This window comes from Notolabrus celidotus, chromosome 24, assembly GCF_009762535.1.
Source record: "Notolabrus celidotus isolate fNotCel1 chromosome 24, fNotCel1.pri, whole genome shotgun sequence".
Taxonomy (NCBI): Eukaryota; Metazoa; Chordata; class Actinopteri; order Labriformes; family Labridae; genus Notolabrus; species Notolabrus celidotus.
Genome location: NC_048295.1, coordinates 4,898,339 through 4,918,246, shown reverse-complemented (window position 1 = coordinate 4,918,246; position 19,908 = coordinate 4,898,339). Strand labels below are relative to the sequence as shown.

Here is a 19,908-nt window from a genome sequence, read left to right as displayed (position 1 = left end):
GTGAATCACTCATATGTAGGAGGGCAATCTGAATCAAACCATCATCCTCTTGACAAATATCTCAAAGATTTGTTACAAGCTTCAGATTACAGGTAAGTTGATATGAAGAATGAGAGGCGTAGTTTCTTTCTGTGGTGGCTCTTGATGCTCTGACACCAGCCTCAGTCCACTTCTTGTGAAGCTCTCCAAAGGTCTCAACCTTTCATGACAATCCTCCTCAGGCTGCAGTCATCCCTGCCACAATTTTCCCATCCCCTTCAGGACACCAGTAGCAGCAGTCTTTTGAGGTAGCGACTGAACTTTGACAAGATATACAGATGCAATGTGTTGCTAAATGTTATGTTAAATAATGAATACATATCAGTAGGTTGAAACCAATTAAAATCAGAGGAACAGATTGCATAACAGACCAAATAAAGTTCAGATCTCAAAGCTCTTCAAATTTAATATCACCTCTTTGCGTTTTATTCCCACCTGTTACAGGAGAAGCCTTTGTGTGAATCATGTCTGATTTAATTCGTACCATGTCAGGTGTCGGCGCCTCAGACAGGTGACAATAAGGCATTACTTAAAACGTGCTAACCCACTGGAGAAAAAGTTTAGTGAATGGGACATGATTGCGAAAGCGCGAGACGTCCTGATTAGCCTTTGATGCTCGGTGACATCGCGCTGCCTCACCTCCACTCCCGACATTCAGTGCAGCGCGAGCCGTGTTTGATTGGCATCTGAATAGTCACATAACTCCGCACGCTGTCTGAATGGGCAGTGATGAGCGGGAGCATGAGGTTCAAGTGCGCTGATTAGAAAAATGGCATGGCAAAGCGAGGCAGGGGTTTATTTTTAGCACATTTCACAGACAGTGCTTTATGTAAGGCACGGAGGAGAGAGGGAAAGAGCACAAAAGTGATAAAAATGCAAATATAACAGCAACAGATGATTAGAATATTCACTGTCCAGGCACAGTTTGTCTTCTTTTACCTGGAGAGCACAGTGTTGATCATTAACAAGATTTTTAAGTGGAGCTAAATTTCTTTAGATGTCTCTCTCTCCAAACTAAAGATATCTTGTCTTCTGAACTGAACTCTGGGGGCTGCAAGCTGAGTCACCACAAACTTTGCCTCCTTTTTTCTTATTCAACAAACTGTGTGTATTGTAGTCTCACGAGCCGGACTACTTTGGACTTTATTTCGAACTTGTTGAAGGTCGTATTTGTCGTGCATATGAGCTTCCGATTTGCCGCAGAGATTAATGGAAGCAAGACGAGGAAGTTGCTCAGAAGTTAAAGGGACTGCATTATAAACACAAGGCGTGGACAGTGATAGATTCTTACACTTAAATCTCCAGTAAACATACAGTTTATTGAATAAAGCGAGATTATCTCTGTGTCAGTCGGCTGCCTGCAGATCAGATCAGATCAGACTCAAGCGGCTGGATGTTTCGCCCGGCGGGATTCGGTCACTTGAGCTGATTTGATCTCATCAGCCTCGACCTTGATTCAACCCCCCCTCGTCTGAGCTCCACGACAGCTCTTCATCTGATTATATTCAATTAACAATACCCCCTGCACACACACACTCACACACACATTCGCTGAAACTCGGTTTGATTGTAATTATGATGAGAGAACTTGAGGATGGAGGAGAGTTCTTGCCGTGCTTGTCTGCTTTTCATTTAACTGCACGCGTGTTGAGTTCTCTCATAAAGTTGCACTTTGGAATTTTAATTCCTTCAGATGATCCATTGCTCTACCTTTTGACTTTGAATAATGGCACCTCTCCAAAGTGATTTATCAGCTCACTGAAGCACCAGGCTGGGTTTCAGTTAGGATAAGGCCCGTCTCAGTTTTCTCTGCGTCTGCGTGTGTGACTTATGGCGGCTACGCTCGGTCATCACGGCTTCAGATCTTGTCCTCTGGTGCCTCTCCTCCTGTTAATTACACAGACTCCATGTTGCCCTCTGTGTCACCATCACACCACCCATTAGCTCCTAATGGAGTGAGACGGTCAGGCTGTAACCCGACCTGCCTGCGCCTGCTGTGGTCGGGCAGGAGGAGGGCGGCTGTGTCGGGGCCAGAGGTGCACGGCGCTCGGTGGACTCGTTTTCTAATGACACGTGTTCGTAATCAGTGTGACAGGAGGGGATGAGGCATGAAGATGTGGAGGAGGCTGGCTGTGTCATGGTCTGTGTTTCAAATTATGTGTGTAATCCCGAGCTGCAGCTATAGGACCCAACAACAAACATATTTGCAGTTATGTTGACAGGTATGGGTCGTGTGTCTGAGTCATTAGAGTGAAAAACGAGGGCAGAGCTGCAAGGATCAATGAATGAATCCATCAACAGAAGCTAAAAACAACCAGATTTAATGCCAGATGATTATTTTGAACTATATTATAACGGAATGTCAAACATTTGGAGGTTCTGGTGTCTTGAATATAAAGACGCAACATACAAATGTTTAATATAGAGGTAGGTTTTTGATTGATTTTTAAACGTGTGAAGTCACAGAGTTGCAGATGTTTGGAGAGAGAGTTTGGGTGTCAATGGCAATGGCCCTATCTCCCCAAGAGGTGCCGTGCTTGGTCTTGGTGATTGGGGTCAGGAGTTTGGCGTCCAATGTAGGAGGTGGCGGGATGGAGAGTGACCAGATGATAGTGGTGAGACGGATGGTAGGAATTGTAGCAGCAGGCCATCTGTTGCAATGATCCAGAGGAACCTATGAGACAAGGGAGCTCAGGTATGAGGGGGCAGGAGCAGGATCTTGAAGTGGATTTGGTGCTTTAAGTAGGGACTCCCCTTACCAACTAAGATCGGCATTTTAAGTGCAACATAAGCGCCATCTGCTGGCAGGAGTTGAGGGATGCACCCCATGTTTCTGATAGAAGACGTCCATTTTTCTTGGTGAAGGAGACATTTATTCATGTTGTTAGTTTTGAGAGAGCATCATCTTTACTTTATCTCCATGCAGCCTGTTCTTCTGGCATAAAACAAAGCCTGTCAGCTTCCTCCATTTGATAAAAACCCAGAGTCTCCGTCCTCATCGTTGTTACGCTGCAGCCTGTTTTGCTCCGTGTCTGTTCTCGGTACCAGCTCCCTCCGTTAGCTGTGATTTTGGCACAGAAGCCTGCAGAGGAGCTAATCACACCAGCTAATGATCTCTTATAGATCAACTTGTTTACAGCAAATCTACTCTCTGACCTTAGCAGCCTCACACCATCTGTTTTCCTACATGACATTGCCCCAGACGTGTGTGTGTGGTGTGTGAAAGCGTACTGTTTTCCCTCAGCTCACTCCAACTGCTAATAACTCAAATCAGCAGAAAGTCACACTCCCGGACGTGTGTGTGTGTGTTTGTGTGTGTGTTTGTGTGCAGCAGTGTGTGCTTCCACAGAGTCTGCAGGATAAATGTGTGTAGCACTGAATCTCTCTCATTTAGGTTGGAGTATTTAATGATTTCTGGTGCAGCTCAAACCACATCTGTGTCCTTTGTTTTGCACACGAGCACACACACTATTATTGTTATCATTCATTTTTGCGGCGTCTCGCTCTCGACTCTGGACTGATTGGTCTAATGAATAGAGCACTGCGAGCGGTAATGTGTCTGAATAGGCCACTCCACTCATTAGCCAGCCTACTCCTCATATAGGAGCGACGTATGGAAAGGAGGAGGTGTGGCTTTACCCATAGGAGGAGATTTATGATTTGAAGAATGTAATAACAGATCTGCATTCTTGAAGTTTATGTCTCCAGAAAAGATTCCAACCTGTGTTCCATTTAACTCCAAGTTTAACTCAAATTCAAATGCAGAGCTTCAACTATTAGGGATGGAAATTTGATACGTTCGTTGACCGGTGTTCCAGTTGAAATAGTGACTGTGTTAGCCTTGATTGTCATTAACTATGTCACCCTGCATGAGATAAAACGATAGATCCTGGAACCCCACCTCTACTTGATTGGGTTGGGACTGAGCCTAGGAAGGAAAGACATTTGTTGTTAGTTTTCTGGGGTAATAATCTCATGATTGAGTCTTTAAAGCACAGACTCTTCTGCAGAAACTCACAATTTAAGGAGCAGAGATATTGGAGTTGTTCCATCGTACTCTCAACAACGTGGACATGCTAACACTTCACCTCTATATATACAGATGGATGATGCTGTCAGGTGGTGTTTGGTCCCTGTGAGTCTTGCAGACATATAATGCAGCACAGATCCCCTGCTGTCTTAGATATCGAGTCAATAACTATCTAATAACTTGGGTTGGCAGTAACACATATGTTGATGGGTGTGAGAAAACCTTGCAGGTGAGGCAGCTTTTTCTCCCTCACATAACGCCTTCAGGCTTTGCGGGAAGTTGGCTTTCCATGGCAACACCAAGACACTGAATGCCAGGAATGTAAAGATCATTTATATACCAGCATGCTCAGCTGTGGTCTGAACCCGTGTGTTTACGCCTGGAGATGAAACCCGAGCTGAAAAACGGCATCTGGGAGACATTTTTTGGGTCATGGCAGCCCTTTGACCCAGAAATGGCTGAATTTAGATCACCGCCACAGAGAGAAACGAATGAATTATTAATATTTTTATGAATAGTAATAATAAAAAGAACAGATAATACCTTTACACCACCATTAATATCACTCCAAAAAGCTCCAGCTGCAGAAAAAAGGAAGGTGGCAGACAGAAAGAAAAAGGTGACGTATGGTTTGAAATGTCAAGGGAGGGCAGATGGAGGGAGGAGGAGGCAGCCTGTGGAGGAGAGAGAGAGCCACAGGTGAGAGGGCGCCAGCCTCCCAGCTCTGAGTTAATCACTCCTTCTATTTCTCTGTCAGATCCCGGGAGGAAGGAAGGAGGAGGAGGTGGAGGAGGAGGCGGGTGGTTGGAGGGAGCAGCTGGCCTTGCGGCGGCCACAGGGAAAAGAAAGCTGATTATTAGTCTCCGGCTCTTGACTTTTGGGGAAGAGAGCTGGAACATGAGTGTGATTTCCTCCTGTGTGTGTGTGTGTGTGTTTTCATGCACATTTATGAGGAAGAGAGGGTTATGAGTTTGTGTGTGCAGAGGGAGCTCGTTCCTGTGCGTGTTTGTGTGTCATGTCCACAGATGTGAAACCAGTGTAACCGCCGCTGATGTGTTTGCTCTGCAGGAATGATGAACGATCCGGTTTGATATTTGTGTGTAGCCGGTCGGAGAAATATGAGGCCTGGAGCTCCCCCATCACCCACCGTCCTCCTCCCCCTCGGCCTCTCGGGCATGTGTGATTTATGAAGAGTTTACCCTCTCCCTTTATGAGTGTGCATAAATAATAATGTGACTTGTCATGGTGCAGAGCCGGCACTGCAGTACCTCAGCTGGTGGCTCGCTCTGTGAGTGTGTGTGCACTCTCACATGCTCAATCACTGCAGCCAACAGGACAGACGTGAGTGTGTGTGGACGTGCAGTGAGAGAGGGAAAGAAAGAACGATAAGTCAACCTTTTCTTGGTACCTCGTTTGGAGTTAGTCTGAAAAATGAAGTGTAAATGATGTGGAAACCTGCGCCCGTGTTGTAACTTTGCGAGGCGGTCTGCGTGTGGTCATCTGTTTGTGTAGCTGGGAATCTCACATTTTTCTCTGCATGCATTCGTCTTTTCCTTCATCACCTGTTGAACATTCACACACTTTAAAAAATGGTCTGCATGATTTTTGCACACAGTTGGCATTTACTTGCAGTAGTAAATTAGTAGCTGGAAGAAACTTCTTACAATGAGAAATTCCAGTGTGGTATATCAACAAACTGAAATTGCAAAATGTCCAAAAATGCACCCACCTTTTGCTAAATTTGAAGGCTCATGTTACAAATTTTAAGATATGTACAATGTAGTGTAATCTTTTTTTGCAGTAAAAGCTTAATTTTACACATTTTAATACCTATATTCACCTGAAAGTACCAGCAGTTTATCAAAATGTTTGCACAAATGATGCAAAAAGCGAACAAAATATTGATCACCCTGCTGCGATATTGGTTTCAAATAATGTCATGCACATGTAGTTGACTAAGCAGTCAAAACTTGTTCCTCAGGATGTCCTGATTTGACTAATTTCCCAGTTATTTAAACATATATTGACCTCAGCATCACAGAGTCTGCAGGTAAGCGTCGTCAGACTGGTTTGCAGAGTGTAGCTACAGATAGCAGAGCCAGCACCATCCACGTGATTTGCCCGTATGTTGATCTATAAATGGAGATAAAGTTGTATGCATACTGTATCTTGTTAAACTGACATATAACCACTCCACCAGAGCAGAGAGGAACCAGCACAGGTTTGAGGACGTTAACCTGCAAGGTGGTGCAAGCTCTGCTATCTTTAGATGCACTCAACAAACCAGTCTGACATCGTTCACCTGCAGACTCCCGTGTTTAGCTGTGTTAATGCTTCAGGTGTCATGTCACCTACGTAAAGAGTAAAGTCTTCTCTCCTGTGGTATTTCTGTTGAAGTAACGCATCGTATCTGGGTCATCATTTTCTAAATTAGCATGAATGCAAATGCTTAAAGCATGACTGAAAACAGGCGGTATTTTGTTTGGTTTGTCAGTGTTTAGATCAGTCTGTCTGCAGCATCAAAGACACGTTATGTTCAATGATGAAGCTCCGGCTGCTGTTTGGATCTGCTGGCTTCTCTTCAAACGGAGAGAAAGAGACATTTAAAGGTTCACACGGTGACGTCTCTGAATATGAGTCATTATTCTGAAAGAGTCCCTCTCTGCAGCCTCCACAAGCTGCATTATGCATTTGTTTTATATGCTTCAGTTCGTGAGTGGCAGTCAGCATGTCTCTTTGTTTTCTTTTTTAATCTTACTCTCTGCCTCATTTGACTTGCGTGTGTGTGTGGGCTCGCAGCCAGGTGTGTGTGCTCCTGAGAGGTAATCCCTCACATCTGGTAGTGCGTTGTATAGATTCAGGCTGAAGTTGAAGCGGGATTAGCCTCGCTCTCACCGGTAATACAACCAATTTTCTACTTGTTTTAAAAACACAGGTCAAACATTCCTCTCGTGGCCCCCCGCGGTGCCCTGGAAACACGAGCGTCTGTGTGCACATGTGTGTTTGCACTGGCTGAGAGTACAGTCTGTGCCCTTGAACGTGGATTAGTTAACAGTATAGGTTTGAGTTCATGTAAATACATCTTTAGAGGGATGTTTGCATGCGGTTTTCTGTGTGCAAACATCTCTCTAAAGACGCAGCATTCCTCAAATCCCTCAAACAGAGAGAACAGAGGTATATGTCTTTATTGTACGTGTTTGTACCTTCATTTTTACACTTCTCTCAACTCTTGATGTTGTCAGGTTTTAAAAGAGAAAGTGTCTTCTCTTCAAATTTATATTTTTGTCAGTATTTACCTGCAAACCTGATGTTACATAAAATTCTGTATCGCTGTAAAAACACCCTCTTTTGCAAGATCTGCTTGCTCTGGCATTAGCGATCTTCGTCTTTGAGCTCATTGTCCTTTAAAGTAAAAGTGCAGAATCTCAAATAATGTCCACTTTTAAAGAGTTGCTCACAGTAATTGCTCTGAGATGAGTTGATTTCACATTTATTATACTGTAGTGTGCAGTAAATATATCATCCTTCCCTTCCAGCAGCTCTTGCTACAGAAATGTGTCACTAATTAGAATTACCTGCAGCTCTATTATAAAAGCAAATAACTCCCCTCAGCCACGTCTTAAATTGATGATGTCACGGGTATCAGGAGCTAAATTCCCGCTCAGCTGTGGCGACACATTTCAACCCCTTAAACCTGAGCACTGTCAATATTCATCACGCTTCACAGCCGTGGAGAAACCCATTCTCTGCACATTACGTCTGCTCTTTGTAGAGCGCCGTCTAATTCATTCATACGGAGGAAATCTGAAAACTCCACTTTTCCAAGCCACCTCAGGCGCTTGAAATTCAGAGAAGGTAAAACATTAGATCCATGAAAGCACTGATTTATAGAGCATGAGGAGTGTATAAGGGGAGGGGACTCTCTTGCTTACACCTACAGTGAGAGAACACAGGTGGAGGGAGGTTTAAAGTCTTCTGGGGTCCGATTTGGGGGTCATTAATGGAAAAAATAATCTAAAGTTGAGTTATTTACTGTCAGTATGATGTGCTGAGTTCACGTAACCATGTAGCTTTGTGCCTGAACCTAACAATGCTGACCATTTAAAGAGTGTTAAGCATTAGAGAGGAAAAATAGATGCTAAAGGGTACCTTAAAACAGACCTTACTAGGCTTATGAATGGGTGCTGAAGGCCCCCAAACAAAACCAGGTGTCAGAACAAGGAAAAGAGACATAAAGGGATACCTTGAAAAAGACACAAAAACAAACCTTGACATATTTGCTTGAGGGTACCATAAAGCAGTGTTAAAATATGCAATATATAGAATTAGGAGGCAGGGAAGTCTGTCAAAAAAAAGGTACCTCATCTGTCCAAAATAGTCTCTGCAAACAAAAAAAAGAGGAGTATGTGAGTCAGAATCTGTGTGTGTGTGTGTGTGTGTACTGTATATATGATTGCCTCCGTGTGTGTATGTATGTGAGATGATTGGGTTACCACCACACCACTGTCAGGATGCCGCGCCGCGATGCTTCTGAATTATGCATCTCTCGTTCAAAGAGAGAATGAAGAATAGTGTGAGAGGGAGAAAACGCAGAAGAGGGAAGCAGTCGTAAGATAAATGACAACAGCACCAAGCAGAGCATCTCAATAGACTGGTACCACACACACACACACACACACACACACACACACACACACACACACACACACACACACACACACACACACACACACCCACGCAGCAGTGCTAGACAGCGATGAGAGAGGGGAAGAAAAATGGGTTGATTAGTACCAGAGAATGAAATAGGGAAGTGTGTATGTTTGTTTGTGTATGTGTGTGTGTGTGTGTGTGGGGATGCTTATGTAAAGGCTGGAGGCTTCAGAAGCACCAGCATGCAGTTGCGTTCGACTAAAGCAAGGGGGCACTGTTCATCCTCTCTGAGCGAGACGTGTGTGTGTCCACACTCTGTCTCAACCGTTTGTGTTTCTGTGTTCAAACAATGATGTTTACAGTGCTCGCTCGTCCTTTATTGCTCACATACGATGATTGTGTGTGCTGCAGTTAGCTAATTAATTCCTCACAAGTGCATCAATTATTAAAAATACTCAACTGTTCCATCTGGGGGCTGCAACATGTAAACTAATGCACTGTTTACAGCAGCTGGGATAATTTCATATCCTGGCTGTGTGAAATTAAAAACCAGAATGCATGCAAACTCTGCATCTGGCTGTCTGAACGCAGGCATAATAATAATGTGTTTGTTTATTGATCGCAGTATTGAAGTGCTGTCTTTGTGGAGAGAGGGGGGGTCAAAGGTGAGGTTTGACTACAGCACAGCAGCCTCTGAAGGGGTCAGAATCCTGCACCGTACGTTTAAAGTGATGTGCATGAGTTTTCACCACCATACATGCTTTTAATATGATGACACTTGCAAAAGCTGCAGTTTTTTAGAGGTCAGTCATGCATGGCTGCAGGAGTGTAATCATGGAGAAGTCATGAAACACTGTAGCGCCCTGAAAAGCAGTTTTGGTGACAGTATGACTCACATCGGACTTCCAACGAACTGCTAACGGAGTGGATCCAGTGGAAGTTAACACATTGACTAGAATAGAATCAGATCTGGTGCTGTGACGGTTTGTAGACCAATCTGGTAGAATTGGTCCCTTAGTTGTGTTGCATGACTTTGCATTGGCATGTAACCCTCTGATCAGTTGCATTTTGAGCTTGAAGAGAAGAGAAGAAAGTAAGGGCATGACATGCAACGGCCGAAACAATATTCTGCAGGAGCAACTGGCTGCAAAATCAGAGACACGCTGCTAACTGCAACACTTTCTTTGCACCTTTTGCGCTGATGCTTGAAGAGGAAGACCTCCAGATATTAAACTGACCTTCGCTTTAATAGCTGTGAACATAACGCAGCATGCTTCTTCTATCTTCCTCTCTTACCCCTCTTTGTTCTCTTAATCTGTCTTCATGCACACGTCTCTTTCAGTTGTTCGGGCTTGTTGACATGCATCACAGGAAATGTGTTTTAACTTAATGTAAGCAAAGTCTAAATGTACTCTGGCAGAGAGAAAAGCCATTTGATGTAATGTAGGTTAAACCAAAACAGAATCACAAGGCTTCATAATAAGCATTGGTTAATCGAAATTAAGCAAAATACTAATGTGTTATAGTCTTACAGGATACGTGTGGGTGGCTGTATTTTCTCCTCTCTGTAAAAATAAGTGTGTTTATTTTGCTGCACAGCACAGAGTGCAATATTTCCTACCTCCGAGCCCGAGGCGGCGTGTATGGGAATCCTCACAGACACAGTGTTTATCTCTCTCTCTGCTTCACGCATGGTTTTGTATACGCCTTTCATGTATATCATGATTATCGCTTTAGCTCTGCAACACACACACACAGACACACACTGCCAGTCTGGTCACGTTGGATATCCGCGCCATGTCCTGATTTACCGACGATCATAACATGACAATAAAAAGGCTTCAGTCATTTGTATTTGGCACAGGTATCAGTGTGTGTTTGTGAGTGTGTGTGTGTGTTATGGAAATGAGACATAGGGGTCACATTATTCAACAGTAGTTGACATGCAGCCTCCCCAGGTCCATATCAATATCCCCCCACAGACGCAGCAGGAAAAATAAGGCGATTTGTTACCTGGAATACTAATCGCAGTCAGCAGGGAGGAAACAAAAACCTTTGTGTTAAATAAACACACTGTGAACCATCAAGGTGCTGGGGTTACTGGGTCCTCTATAACACCACAGAGGAGCTGCGTTTGAATTTAAACCCTCTGTTTGTTTTAAAAAAAGATAAGCTTTCCCCAAGTCTCCTTATGGTATTTGCAGCTTTAATGATTGGGATCCATTCTGTGAAGATTGGCTGATTGATGGAGGGAATATTATCTGTAATGAGAAGTAAATAAGCAACATTTCTGGTCCTGCATTAAGCAAAATTATTCTGTTTCAACAGGGGACGAAAGTTAGAATATTAAAGGCTGAGTTAAATTACGGAAAAACAAAACAGAAATACAAATTCTTTTTAATGATCACCCAAAGAGATATGCAGATCGGAAGAGTTTGGAGAAAGTTTTTTTTCACAGGGACTCAATGAAACCCTTAAAGGCCACAGCCGAAAATGAATGTAGGAATTTAAAATTCATCTGTATTTCTTAATAATAACAAAGTGGTAACAGTTTCTCTGTGAAACTGGTATTATTCTCATTTTATATTGGATGTAGGGTCCAGAATTAAAATACCATCAGATGCAGCGCGTTATGATACAATGCGATCCAATAAGATACTTTACTTTACATTACGATATGATAAGTTAGAAGAGGATACAATATGAAATGAAAGAATAGGAAGCCTCAGAATACAATACAATAAGATGCTTAATGACACCATACGATATGTTGCAATACAATACGATACAAAACAGTAAGTTGCGACATAACATGATATAATATGTTCCAATAGGATAGGATACGTTACGATAAGTTGTATTATGATATGATACAATGCGAGACAGATACAGTACATTATGATAGGATAGGATGCCATTAGATGAAATACCATATGATATGCTACTTTAAGTTCTGCTACGTTAAGTTACATTACATTAAGTTACATTACTTTAAGTTACATTACTTGAAATTTTGGCTACTTGCTATGTGCCCTACATTACGTTGTGCTACATTATCTTGTGCTACTTTACATTGCTCTGTTACGTTTTGCCACATTGCATTGCATTACGTTAAGTTATGCTACATTGCATTGCGCTAAGTTACATTCAATAACTTTACCATAAGATGTGACATGATACAATACGATAGGATACATTAGATGTTACTTTACGATAAGATGTGTCGCAATTTCAGAGTATAAGATGTGATAAAATACAATATGTGTAGGATAGGATACAACACAATAAGACGTTACGTTGCAATAAGATGCATTAGGAAGACTAAATATTTCTGCACTTCTGTTTTACCACCTGTAGGCTTTTCTTTTTGTTGTTGTTAGTCGGGAGATTTTGGACTGGATTACAGTTCAGGGTCCTCTGATTAGTCATCACATTATCGGATAAAGTTCATGTAAAGGTTATGAGTTATAAAATATGCAATTTAAAGGAGTCAAAACATCAGGACTGAAATACATTTACTCAAAGGGGCCATCTCTCTTTCCTTCAGCGTGCTCCAAATGAAGCGACACATGATTCATTCTGTTGATACTTGTGTTTGATTGAGTGATGAGAGGAAGCAGCAGGGCGGCCTTCATCCGCATCACTCCCCTGCCTGTGTCAGCCGTAAAAAAATAAACTGCAGAAAAGCAAATCATCATCACCCACCCCCCTCCAACACATTAAAGAAGTTGTTGTTGTTCAAAACGAATAAATCGCTTTTGATGGCGGCTCACGACTGTGCCTTCGCACGCGCACGTCACGCCACGCTCCCAGACTTCCGCTTTGATTGATGCTGTCAGCGAGTTTGGAGAAAGAAAGTCGGAGGAAGATAAGGAGAGGAAGAGGAAGGCAGATAAAGAAGAGAGAAAGAGCTCGAGAAGCATCCATCAAGCGGCGCAATCTGATTGTTTTCTTGGCGTACTGTCATTTCTTTTCTTCTTCTCTCCCTCAATTCCTCATCTTTCCTTTCTCTCTCTCTCTCTAATGCTCGCACAGAAACAGTCAAGTCGTCTTTGCATGGCGCCGTCCAGGTGTCACGAGGATATTGAATCATGGGAGGTTGAGGTGAGAGGCGGCGTTGCGGCGTGATGGATGATACATATCTCACCGCCTCCTCTTTGCTTATTGTTTACACACACACACTCAAAGACTCCGCACTCCTTTTGTTAATTGACGTTCTCCACTCGTCTGTTGTTTTATTCCCATCCCTTGTTCCACTGCGGTTATTGCTTTTCATTAAGTGGTCATTTCCTTCGTCTAATGAGAGCGTCACGCCGCCACGCGCCCATTTATCAAACCACGTAGCTGCGACGTCTTCGCCAACACACACACATTCCCCTTCGCTCTATCTGCCATCATGTCCCTGTCTCAATTAGGATTGTTTGTCGTCCCTCTGCCCTCCATCCCCTCTTCATTTGGTCGCCCCTGTCTCATTGTGGCAGCCGTGTCATTGTGTTTGACAGCTTCTCATTCTCCTGTCAGATCTCATTTGACTCCTAATTTCATACATGCACACCTCGCCTTGCCCTCTAACTCCTCTGAACCCTCGTCTGCAGAAGCTTCGGTTTAGACTTTTGGTTACAAAAGGCGAATTTTTGTGGCATCTGCTGTTTTTTTCTTTCTGCACTGTAAGAGGTTTGAGAGTAGATGAGGTGTGAATCCAGCTCTGTTTGCTCATGTCTTACGCACACGTGTGCACACTTGGCAGAATGAAGCAGGTTAAACCCCCACTGCCTGCAAGATAAATCACATAAAAGCCTCTCTGTGATGGTGGCACAGTGGAGACGCCATTTAACCTGGTTGCTTGTTCTAAGACATCACCGTGTTTGGATTGTCGTATGAATCCTCAGAAAAGCTTCAGATCGGGTGCACATCATTTACCGTATTGACCTGAACATGAGGCACATTTTTCCTTGACATACATCTGAGCATAAAGGAGGAGCTGGGGTGGAGGAGGATTGACCCGTCAGCTGATCGAGCAGCTGATGTTCTGTAGGCCGAGCTTGACTTCATGGCCATGTTTGGAGTGTGAAGTTTAACATCCTGTGTGTCTCTTCTTCTAGTTGGTGGCGATGTTCGATGAAGTCCAGCGCAGCAGGATGGACAGTCCCAGAGAGAGCATGTCCAACGGCTTCTCCAGCGCCACCGCCAGCCCCGAGCCCATCACCTACTATCCACACCTGGAGTACCTGGAGCCGGACAGAGGGGAGATCGAAGTCAACGAGGCCAGTCTCAAAGCAAGTACGTCACATCGTCTGCAGACTTTTTACAACTGATATAAAACGTTTGGTTTATCCAAGTGTGTAGATTCACCCTCGGTTGGACGTTAGAAAGAACACAGGTGAGTTTTTGTGTGTTGTTTTCACTTCCTAAATCAAGAAAGTTTCAGATCCACTTCCCAAACGCAGTCCAAAGCCTCATCCAACAAAATCCCATCCCTTTTAAACCAGCTTACACAACTAGTCTTGAGTATAGCTCCTCTCGTTGATAAGAAAGATGGAGGTTTTAAATCATCTATCTGCAAAAATCTCACACACCATAAAGCATCGCCCAATCAACACTTTCTCAATCTCGGTGCATGTGAGAAAATGCTTTGTGGTGCAACAGCAGGAAGTGTGTGCGTGTGGAGGTGTGTGAGAAAAATCACAAAGTGCATTGGTGGAACAGCTGTAAGCTGAACTGGCTGTGTAAAGAGAGAGATTGTTGCCTGTAACGTGATGGCGTGTGAAAACAGATGCAGTGTTGACGCAGCGTTCTGGATGTTCTTCACTTAGTTTATGATAATTTTCACACGTCGCTCTGACTGAGACACACAAGCAAGACGCAGGATTTCTAATGTATGAGTGTGTTCTGGGGCTCAACTTTTACAGATTCTGTCGTCTATTTGCTCAAGTGAACGGCTCCAGATGGGTGACAGTGAATGCAACGTAATCCTTGCAATTTAAGACCAGACTCTAGTGACCATCCAATAGTATTAAGGCTTCTAAATGCCCTTCCCTAGTAGACTATCTTTGCCTATTGCAAGGTCGACTGAAAGCTTCAACTTGCAGCTCTTCTTCAGAAAATAACGGGTGACACATCTGAGGCTACGTCCTTGTTTGTTAAAGTCTATATGCATCACTCTCCGCAAAGATAGTAAGGATGCAAGATGACTCACTCCCAGGCAATTCAACCCCAGGAAAATCCCTTGTGCAACTGCCCTTAAAGAGTATGTTTCAGAAGCTACAGCCTCTCATAATCTTCACTGCAGTCCCAAAACTTTTTAATCCAACTCCAAATTTAGACCCACAAACTTTTAAAGATAGGAAGGAAACACAGGGACAAGTAGAGACTCGTCCCTCTTTCACACATTACCAAGAGGAGGTCTATTAAGCAGTTTGATTTAACATCATGATGAACATGAGATTAATAAGAGTAGTGCTGCTTCCTCATTCTGTCTTCGTCATGTCTTTGTTCTTCGCACACTGACGAAAGCTTCCCTCTGCTTCATTAGGGTGATGGATATACTCTGATAAACTGACGCTTCAATCACGGTGTCGTCATTTTTCATCACGTTAGCTCACACTCAAGCTAAATTTGTCCCTTTGATTGAGCATTTTGCATCACATATATGAAAATTAAACTTATACTGTAGTCGAACACAGCGTGTAGGAGACGGAGACGGCTCAGGTGAGACAGGTTCAGAAAGAGAGGGAGGACAGATGTGCGTGTGAAAACGGAGAGAAGTTTGATCTCATTATAGATGACAGCTTCCTCGATTTAGTTCAGGTTCAAAACATCACCAGAGTTACGTCACTTTTTGTCTCTCGGTGGATTAATTGATCGTTTTGGATAGCTCAAATAATTATCAACCTTAAAACGTGATGAGATAGCAGGAAAAGCAAGTGAAGAGCCCTCCTCCCTCTCTCTCTCTCTTTTGTCTGTGCTCTTATAGTTTTTTCTCCACCAGTCTATTTTTCGCTCCTCTCTGATTCCTCCGCTCCCCTCGGTATCTAGCTGTTGCTCTTATCTTCCTTTTTTATCCATGAATGCAACAGCAGAAAAAAAAGAAGTGGAATGTGAGGCAGTGTTAGGAGTGTGGAGTCATACCATTACTGCTGAATAGATTTAATAAATGAGCCCCTGTCCTAAAAACGGTCCTGTTTTACAGAGTGTTGCAGTGAAAAATGGTGTTTTATCCTCTTTTTCTGCTTCACACCTGCTGAGAAAGGCTTAAGGGGTTCGGGGGCTTGATTAAGGTCACATGCATGAGGATGATTTTTAATGTGAGACAAAACCGTTCATACTCCCTTACCCTCGAAGATCAGCTCTGCCTGTGGTCCAACTCTTCAAAATACGATGCTGTACTTACTCCTTTAGTGTCATTTCTGGATGCTGCTCTCAAGGTTATTATTTAAATCAGCTGTTAAAGTGAGGTTAAATAGTCGGGACACAAAACTCCATGCTCAGATGAGTTTTGAGAAACATCACGAGACGAGTCAGCCCTGAGCCTGAGGGGAGTTTCGTCCTGGGAGCTACTTGCTCTGTTTGTGTTCCAGCTATAAATACTTTCTGTAAATAATCTACAACTTCCTTTTCATCTGTGCATGTCGTTCTTTCCTCCGCCGGTCACTCAACCCCTCCCTCCATCTGCTGGCACACCCCTCCTCTTCACACACACATACACACACCTGCCCTTTGCCCACTCTGCCCTATGCTACTCTACTATTCAGCTTCAACCACCTGCCGTCCAGCTCCCCACCCGGCCCTCTAGAACCCTGACCCCTCCAGAAACCACCTCCCTCTCTCGTCTCCACATGGCTTCCAGCTCTAACTAGATTAGCACAGTAGCCTGTTAGCATGCCCTGTTTCCAACCAAGCGTGAACGCACTAATTCCAACCCCCCGTCCCCGTCCCACCCGCCTTGTCTTTACCCAAGTGGGACCTCCTCCTGCCCCCTTCCTCCCATACATCCTGCACCCCAGCCCTGTTGAACCCTGACTAACTCAGTTACGATGTGACCCTGTGACGCCCCTCTTATAGAGCCAGACTGATGCAAAGAGGACGCTTTTGTCAGTCGGACATGCACACACACACAGAATCCTACAAAAGAAGACAGTTAACCAGCGCGAGTGTGTGTGTGTGTATGTGTGTGTAACAAGATCAGCTGTTACATCAGGCTGATTGTAATAACATCATTTCAAGGGAGTGTGACGAAGGGAGGGAGACAGCCGGACGAGACCAGATTTAAATATGTGCAAATATAAATATTCTCTTTATGTTCAACTGATTAAAATTCACGCATGCTCATGATTTTACCCTCCTAACTGGATTAACCCTTTTCCTACGCCATCAAAGCACAAACACAGATTTTAAACACACTTGTCTGAGTGCAGCACAACTGAAACTTTGTGAACGTGTCGTGCAACTTCAGATCACGCCGTATTAACAACAATTAAAGGCCGTACAGACATAGATTTACTCCTCAGAACATTAGAAAAATCCTATTTTTTAAGGGAGGAATTATCTGACTTAAAACCACATGAAATGCTCAGATTAATCTCTTAATTTAACCTGGTTATTCTCAATAATCTGGTTACGGTGAGCGTGTAATCGCAGTGAGTGCTGCTGGACGAACAGGAAGTGATTCAGTAATCAGTCAGGCGTCAAAGTGTTTGTGTGTCAGGTTTGGCTGCTTGTTTGAACAGGGTGATTGGACTTCACACTGCCCCAGTGGGATGATTAGACCTGCATTGATCTGCTGCTGCACACACACACACACACACACATAACGCACACGCACCCACACACACTCCGAGGAAGAGAGTCCTTATCGCATCATCCCATGAGCAGCCTGAGCTATCGATTTGGAGAGAAACAAGACCACCCTGGCCTGTGGCAGGAAAACACAGAAATATAAACACAAACAGACGCCCGGTCACTGCTCATGATAAATATGTACACTCCACACACACACACACACACACACACACACACACGAACACACACACACACACACACAGACACACACACTGAAAGCAAACACTCTCACTGCAGCCTGACACACATACATTTGCAGTCAGACAGCAACATGACGCATCCGTGTTTTGATCCTGCCCTGCCGCTGAACTTACACTACAGCGTACACGGCTGCAAACAAGAGCAACTTCTTAAAATAAACCTGAATTGCATAAGCAGCCTAGTTAGACACAGAGAGCCTCAGATGGAGAGTCTGAGGCAGATAAACACAGAGCTGGCAGAGTCCACAAAGCCTCTTCAGGTCTCTCCAATTACACAAATCTCAGAGGAAAGATAAGGGAGGAACAGAACTTGGGTGTGTTTCAGCGCGGTGCCTTTTTGTTTCTCCGGCCTTAAAGCGGTTGTCGGGATGAGTGTGGTGGGCGAGGGTGATTTAAAGTCGCAGGGTACCTTGTGGTTGTGGCTTAAACCTAAAGTACTTCCTCCTTTCTGTCCGCCCTTTTGGTCGCATTAAGAAATCAGAGACAATAGGGGAATAAAAATACGGCTCGGATTGCTGAGGTGATGCAGGATGTTCTTCTCTCGTCCTGAACCAAGATATAAAAGCTCTCAGACAACAAAAAGATCACCATCCCTTTTTGTTGCTCTTAGCAGACCCTAATTTAGAACCAGAAGCAGTTGTTGACATCGCTTTCCTCGAAGTTACTGGACTCCATCTGCAAAAACAGAAACTGTATCTTTGCAAAATATAGTTTGAAGCTCTTCTGTGGATTACTATGCAAAATAGCTGAACTGCCCCTTTATCTGCATGCCTCTATACAAATATTGATCCATGCTAAAGCCCTTGTCCGCTCACTCAGTCACCTTTGATTAGTAATGGCTCTGAGACAGTCTTGTTTATGACCGTCCAAACATTGGCTGACCTGAGAGAGTCAAAACTGTCGATTTCATCAATACCTCCGACCCTCTCTGACGCCTCTTGACCCCTCACAGGTCAACCTAGTTCAAAGGCCAAAGCTAGTGACCCTGAGGTTCCTTCACACGGCCGGGCTGCGCCGTCGGGGCTGGGAGCGGTGGGAGGATTGATGGAGGCGGATTTGACCGGATGGATACATGGAGGAGGATTTATGGGGCTGACCGCCGGGTAATGGAGTCTGACTGTGGCCGTGGAGCGGCCTTGGTCACTTTACAAAGTGGCATCATTGACACAGAGGTGAAGTGTGTGTGGCGTCATAACTTCCGCTGATGTATTCTGGAAATGTGTTGTCCTCACACTTCATCACCGATCCTCTAACTCTGCTGGAAGGCCTCTGATCAGGTGTGTTTTTCAGCCCAGGTAGCCTTGTGCTTGTGCAGCTGCTTAATGCTGCTATTGTCCTTGCAGTTATATTTAATGTTGTGCAGTTCATCACCGTGTCAGATTCCCCCATGTGGCTGGGACTTTGTTAGTAATACCTGCACAGACCTGGCTTATAAGAAAACAAGGGTCAAGAAGTGCATCATGTGTTTCTAACTGCATTCGCTCCACATATTGTATGTGTGAGAATGGAAAGCAATTTATGAGTTACACTGCTTTCTGTACATGGACCTGCAAACTTTGAAACATTTGCATGTGTAGGTGTTAAAGTCAGAAGAAGTAGATGTTTTGATTTCTAAGTTTGATCAGATTGTGTTTCTGGAGCGTTGGGATCGCTGAAGGCCTGCAACCAAGTCCAAGTAACTTTCACCCACTACTGTGAGTGCATCTTGGTCTAACGTCTCTTGAAGCCTGAGTTTGTCTCTGAATCTCTACAGTCAGAACACAGACTTTGTGGCGCCTCGTTCTGCATCCTGCACGAGAACACGCTGTAGGTGAACGCACATGCATCCCGGCCATATGAAGTCTGAGTCCTTCTCTCCATCTTATGAGTTCATCTGCAGTCAAAGCTTGGGTCCAAGTCAAGTCATGAGTCCTTAAAATCCTGGACTCGGGACTGACATCTTAATGCACCTTGCAAACTAAGCTAGAGGAGGCATCGGCCAATAACTTGGCGTTTAGTTCCCCTCCAGCTCCAGACTCTTGTCCCACGTGGTGACATCTCAGTCCAAAGATGCATGCCACAACACGAGGACTAAGTTCTGCAGGGTCGTGTGGCCTAATCCAGAGTAGGTGTTGGATATTTTAAAGATTATTCGAAGGTGAAACAGTCTCG

The 19,908-nt window shown here is 44.1% G+C and overlaps 1 protein-coding gene across 1 annotated transcript in view; it reads left to right on the top strand.

The window, feature by feature from the left end:
- LOC117808475 (partitioning defective 3 homolog B-like) overlaps positions 1-18,864 on the top strand; it is a 30,720-nt gene extending 11,856 nt beyond the window's left edge. The window contains exons 4-5 of the mRNA XM_034678231.1: positions 13,822-13,999; positions 18,710-18,864. Coding sequence (XP_034534122.1) covers positions 13,822-13,999; positions 18,710-18,864 — 333 coding nt within the window. The remainder of the gene's footprint in view (positions 1-13,821; positions 14,000-18,709) is intronic.
- The last annotated feature ends 1,044 nt before the right edge of the window (positions 18,865-19,908 follow it).